This window comes from Nilaparvata lugens, unplaced genomic scaffold (genome assembly GCF_014356525.2).
Source record: "Nilaparvata lugens isolate BPH unplaced genomic scaffold, ASM1435652v1 scaffold9716, whole genome shotgun sequence".
NCBI lineage: Eukaryota > Metazoa > Arthropoda > Insecta > Hemiptera > Delphacidae > Nilaparvata > Nilaparvata lugens.
The window spans coordinates 1-7040 of record NW_024095459.1 but is presented as its reverse complement, the minus strand read 5'-3'; the positions used below and the strand labels follow the sequence as shown (position 1 = coordinate 7040).

At 34.1% G+C, this 7040-nt stretch overlaps 1 protein-coding gene across 1 annotated transcript; it reads right to left on the bottom strand.

Moving 5' to 3' along the window:
* Positions 1 to 495: 495 nt before the first annotated feature.
* LOC120349373 lies at positions 496 to 4959 on the bottom strand (the record flags this gene model as incomplete). The annotated part of the gene is made up of 3 exons (XM_039419351.1): positions 496 to 568; positions 2339 to 2511; positions 4856 to 4959. Coding segments are annotated over 3 exons (350 nt in total), but the record flags the coding sequence as incomplete, so codon positions are not given.
* Between the last annotated feature and the right edge of the window lie 2081 nt (positions 4960 to 7040).

Below are 7040 nucleotides of genomic sequence, written 5' to 3'. Positions count from 1 at the left end.
AATTTGAATTGAATTGAATTTGAATTGAAAATTAAACACTGCCATTATAACGTGGACCTCACTATAGTGGCCAGCTTTGAACGTACATAGTTAAGAACAAAAATATCAACTACTGTGAGACTGACCTCAACAAATTACTCCTACTGCACTCATCCATCTCAACGGCTGGATCCCTGCACCCACCGGCCAAAACATCTCAGGCCTGTCAAAGAGCAGAGTGCGCTCCGGCCGTTCCACAAACAGGATGCGGTTCTTCGAGTCGCGCGTCCAAATCATCAGCTGATCGACTAGCAGCTCATGGTCTTCGTAGGCGCGCTCCATGTGCAGTTCGGGCAGATGTTCGACGAGTGCACAGCGCGCGCCATTGCGCGTGGTTCTTCTCGGCGAGTATGCGCGTGACGTATGCGCACGACATGGTTTCGTCGACTAGCAGCGACTTGGAGCTGCCGTCCGCGCTGAACGCTTTGATGAACAGCTTCTTCACGTTAGCCTCTTTCATCTTCTGCAGCGCCAGCCGGATCTTTTCCGCCTTGCCGCTGCCGTTCGTATTGCTGCGGTCGGTGTCTCTCTGCAATCGAAAAGTGGCACAAACATTCATTACATATAAATAATGTAAAGTCGATATCTCTCTGCAATCGAATAATAATAGTAATAATAATAATAATAATAATAATAATAATATCGACTGAGGTGCCCTATTACAAGTGTAAGCCAGAAATGGTGTTGAATGGTGAAAAGGGAAGGCTTCTTTGGGATTGTTGTATGACAACTGACAGAGCAGTGGAGGCTAACAGGCCAGACATCGTCTTGTTTTAAAGAAAGAATAAAAAGGCTTACATAATTGATGTTGTAGTGTCCCTTGATGAGAATCTCTTGAGTAACATTGCCGAAAAGAAAGGAAATTACCAGCCCCTGTCAGTTGAACTTGAAGACATTTATTTTTTGCTTTCAAAGGAATTGTACTAACCTTTTCTAAACTCTGATTCACTGCCATTATAGCGTGGACCACACTATAGTATAGCAATGAAATTCTCAAGGTAAGGGTATGATCACATTGGATGCACGTTTGCGCAAGTGCTTGCTTGCTTGTGCTTCAGTGTTAGCATCGACAGACAAGTCACAACGTGTTTCTACGGCTCTTTACAGATTCTGTTTCTCGTCTGCACGTGTGGTCCACGCGTGCACTTGCGAAACGTGCATCCAATGTAATCATACCTTAATAATATTCTGTGATTTCTTACAAGAGATGAGGACTTAGTAACTAACTAGTACATTCATGAAATGGATGTAGAAGATTTCAATATCTATCATTTATGAAGTTTTATTAATTTATTTATTAGTTTAGGGCTGTGCAATTAAGTTTTATAATCAGTTACCGTTACATATAAGAGGCTTACTAGTGAGTGAATATAATTGAAATAGTGAGTGAATATAAACCTACTTGAAATAAGGATTTTCTAATAAGAAACAGTTTTTAAACCTATGACGAATATTTGCCTTCAATATGGAGAATTTTTAAGACGTTGATGTGATGATTCCTTGTTTTTATGTTGTATGATTATAGATGTAATTTTCTCATGACTGCGCCTATACAAATTATAATTTGTCTTTGGCAATAAATGGATTTTGATTTGATTTGATTTTGATTAATATTACTGTTATATGAATAGGATTAATACTCGTATACTGTACATGTTTTTATTGTAAATGCTGTGACTTTGTATTTTTTATTAGCAGTATTAGTATTGACTGAGTGTTATTGTTATATTGACTGGCCTATATGTCAAATTGTGACATCCTGTTTTTTGGGCTGATGGATTTATTCTATTCTATTCGAATAATGGACAGGGTGACAAATAATAATTTTAGTATGGTTTGACATCAAGCTGCTCCTAATGGAAAACCACAACGAAGGATTCAGCATTTGGTTTCGAATAACATTTGTTTGTTGGGTGAGTACTTTTATATTTTGATAGAGCAAATGATACAATAGTCGGGAATAAAAAAAAAAACAAGCTATTGTCCAAAACTACTCCAATTTCCTAATTTTGTCTTAAATTGCCCAAATATTATGTAGCTTAATATCCATTAAATTTATACGCTAAATCATAAATCTGAATATACAAATCAGAATGTAACAGACAATTTAAATTTAGATAGATAATAGTAAAACTTTCGTAAAAACATGAAAAAACTTCAAATTCACAAAATACATACATTTTGATCTCGAACATATCACGTTCATTAAGACAGCAGCTGTTTAGTAATAATAATTAATTCGTTAGCATTCGAATAAATGAGATAACTCAACAATTTCCATCTGTTAACTTGAAATTACCTGCGAAGGCCTGAGACAGTCATTCCTGCCGCTGGAGGCCGAACTCTCACTGGAGAGGAGCGACACACTGTCTGAGAAGGCAGAGTCATTGTCTGGACTGTCTGTCCTGATGACAGCCGGCGTTTCCGAAGGCTGTCTCCTATGGTGCTCAACGACTGTAGTATTTTCAATTCCTAAACATGCAAAAAAAAAACAAGATAATTAACTTATCCTGAACAAATGAATCGATATTATTGACCTTGATGTTGTTGTTGTGGTTACTATGTGTAACCCATAGGAAACAATAGCGTAAGTAGATATCCCATGGTATAGGGCGTTCATGTCGCAACTTTAAAACTGTTATCCCAAGCCGATTACTGTCGATTATTGTTGATTTTTACTGTTTTGACCGGGTAAGAGTGTATGAATGGCACAATATGAGAGACTGCCAGCGTCATAAAGCTTCACGGGAAGAACTACGTGGGCTATCTATCGGCTTGAGATAACAGTAAAGTTGCGACATAAACGCCCTATACCATGGGATATCTACTTACGCTATTGTTTCTCTATGGTGTAACCTGTCTAAATTTGGGAGAGGAATAACAAAGGTTACCTTATTTTCCTCTCCCTATCATTTTGATGATGTACTTATTGTTTGAATGAATGAATGAATAAATAAATAAAAAATCATTTTTCCTAACAATAGGTGAAACTGTACTCTACATAATATAACCTGAGTAAATCTGATAAGGGCCACATATTATAAAACATTGGAAAAACAACTCTATAAAAACAGCTAAAATATGTTCAATAGTCCAGTCAATATAGACATAAAAAAGGGGGCGTGCTTGCAATTTATATTGTAGTTCTGATTTTTTATATATTATTTGGGTACATAAGAGAAGTCCAGAACCAATTTCTTCATGCAAAATTTCCTTGTGCTAGATACAGAGTGGCCCAAAAACCTCGTATTTTCGGCTCATTTTCCAGTTTTCAGCTATTTCTGCCAAATCTCGTAATCGGACAGAAAAATTTGCTTTTGCCTTTTTTCTAGAATATGAAATTTTGAATAAAATGAGATCATTCGAAACTCTCTATCTCCAATGAGTACTGAGTTATGATTTTTCAAAAATGAGTGAAATTTGAAGAGAGAGTCAAGAGAAGAGAGAAGAGAGAGTTGAAGAGAGAGTTTTAGATTTTGATCAACAATATCTTCCGATTGTTACCATTTAGATGTATAATTCAAAATCCCTCTGAGCGTATTTTTGTGCTCTACAATCTGAGATCAGGTAGAGCGCTCTATCTCATATAGATTTCCAGGTACACCTGACAACAATGCTCCTTGTATTGTGGAAAACACCTAATTTTCAGCTTCAACCATCATCACCAACTACATAGTCCTCACATTGATATTTCGCACAATGACATAAGTTCATAAGATTATGTTCTATGAGAATCACCCGTTAGATGCACTTCATTTCAGTATTTCCTAGTGGAGAGGCGCGCTTAAGGACACCTCAAGGATCAAAATTTCAAACACTTATAACTTCTGACACAATGCTCAGATTCATCGTACTACACTTCATTCTTCTCGGCTCATCAAGGCGGTCCAAAATCATTCATCATAAGTCAAATTCGGTCGAAAAGTGGAAGATTTATTGTTGAGTGTACTTAAGCCCATATTCCAATACACATAAAATGGCCAATTTCTATATTCAAAGCTGCATGTTTTTTAAATACTCCTGATAACATTTTCAAATCTAGTGAGGATGTGAAAATTGTTCCCCTCTACCCACTCCAATGAATAATACTTTCATTTGTACAAACACTTTGCCGGTGTTTTTGCCTCACCTACTGTACTTATGCATGTGAACATAAATTGAATCTTAATTTATAACTATTATTTATAATATAAATGATATCATTATTTCGTTATTATATCTAATAAATAAATGTATGTATCTTGGTTTAAGTGCAGTGGCATATACTTATATTTATTTTTTGTAAAGCTTTTTTGTATTTTGTTTCTGGCAAATAAATTCATTCATTCATTCATTCAAAATTCCATTACCATTCGAAAGTTACAGAAGATTTCAGTTTTTACATTTTTTCCGTGATTTTACTGTTGATCAAGAGTTTCTAAAACGAGTCTGATACATCTTAGAAACTCTATATTGATTCCAAATTGTATATAAATTCATCCTCTACGAGCTCAGTTGTCTAAAATCCATCTTGATTCACTTTTCTTCATCATAGTACTGCCAAAACCGTTAATATGATAAAAATATCTACAATTTCCGGATTTTTTTCAACAATCAAATCTCACTCTACGAAAATTACTTTCCTTAAATCGTTTACAGCAGGTGGAAGAGGAAATTCTATTGTACATTTCAAGATCACAGTGGTAATCACATGTACTCCAAGAGTCCCATTAACGGATTGAATGTTATGATATATTCAGGCTAGGTAGGACCTTCCCGTAAGGAACTCCCCACCAACTAAAACCATAAGAATTTACTTTTTAGGTAGTTAAGTTACCATTGTTGGGGTTGGCAGCAGCGGCACCAGCATAGCTTCGTCATACTGCGACTCCAAGGCACACAATTCTCCCAGAATCGCATCAAGGTCCACATCTTGCGTTTCTGTTCAAACAAATAACACATTTCATAGAAAATCACACATTCAATTAAAATAACACATTACAGAAGCTAAATAGTTATTCGTATCACATTACTCATTATTCCAATAACATTTATGTTATAAAAAATTGGATCGAGGTCGATGTGTTTTCTGTTGAAACAGATTTCAAGTTTTATGAAAATTCAAAAATTTGGAATGAAAACTTTCTTTATTTGGCGGAATTAGGACTTTTTAGTCCTCTCTACCAATTAAACTTTCTCAACGTAAATTACACATTTCAAATTATGAATTTTTCAATTCAAAACAAAATTTTATTTGGACTACATGACTCTACAACCGGATAAATGTGTGTTATTGGAGTTTTAGATAATGTATATTCTATGTCAAATTCAAATAATCTTTATTCCTTCTTTATAACATAGGTACTTTACAAAAATAGCAAGCGAGTACATATAGTACACGGAATTCCCCCACAAAGACCAATATGTAGATGAAGGTTTGTTGGTGGAGTTTAAGGTAATATGAAGAGTATCAGAATATTAAGTTTGTTTTTCGGTCCTGCAAAATTATTTCTTTAATATGTGAATATTTCCTATTTCAATGATAATAATGTGAAATATTTCTATGTTGCTTTTGAATAATCTAAATTCAAATTATACGTTGTAGAAATAATTAAGGACTGAAAATTTGTGAAATGAACAACTACAAAACTTAACCTATTTCGGACTAACTATGTGTAACCTTATCTAAATTTCGGAGAGGAATAGCAACAGGGTCATCTTATTTTTCTCTCCCTATCATTTTGATGATGTACTTATTGTATCAATCAATAAAGAATGATAAAAAATAAAAATAATATGATTGCTATTGGAAAGTTAAATCTGACCAATATAACAAAAGCAATGTTTTAAACATCCATATAATATTGTTGATAATATTTATGTGATCAAGTACAATGTTCCGATACAATTTTGTATTCCTACAAAAAACTACATAAGAGAAGCATTGTTATTTTGAACTTATTGACCATTCAAATATTTTCATTATCATAACAAGAATAATGTACCAATGTAGAATTGTTGAAGACAAGCTATTTATTGAAGGCATAAAGATAATATGAATTTGATCAATAAACTGGAATGTTTCAAACATCCAAAATAAATTGTGTAACAGAAAAATTGTTGGACTGATAACATTCACAAATATGATTACGTATTTGGAAACCAAAACATTTCATTCCATTGACCAACAATAAATTTTACTGCCTTTGAACAAGATATGAATAACTTTTGTTGAATTTGAATATTCATTCAATGTGAAAATTTTCAACGTTAAACTACAATATTATGCTAAGAACTACCTATTTTCACATATATTATGAACTTCTATCTGTTTAAATATCTACTTTTAATAAATTTTATTAATAAACTGTAATCTATTACAACTAATATCCACTTTAAAATGGAAACAACAATCTTTCATAGTACATTGAAATCTATCTATATTATTATATGAAAGCGAAATAGCACTCACTCATGACTGACTCACTCACACACTCACTCGCAGAACTAAAAATCTACCAGACCAAAAACGTTCAAATTTGGTAGGTATGTTCAGTTGGCCCTTTAAAGGCGCACTAAGAAATCTTTTGCAATATTTAACTCTAAGGGTGGTTTTAAGGGTTTAAAGTTCGTCTTTCAGCATGTATATTCTTCTTATTCTCTTAATATGATTGAAAAATGTCCATACCATATGTTAATATAGAACTATAATCTAGAGAGAGTACCTCTTCGAAACAGTGTTAACTGGTAACTAAATTAATAATTTTGTCAGGTTGGCATTTAGTTGAGTTGACTTGTTAGTTGGCACCAGTTGAAGATTGAAATGGAAAAATTGATTGTGCACTGCTACTTCAATCAGAGCTATTCCTGGGAATATTATATTACTAGCCGTCAGGCTCGCTTCGCTCGCCATATCCGTTAACCAGACGTTTAGTTGGACGACCGACCGACCGACCCGACTTGATCGTCCTAACATATGATAAAAATGCTCAAATGAAAAATGTAGGCGAGCGAAGCAAGCT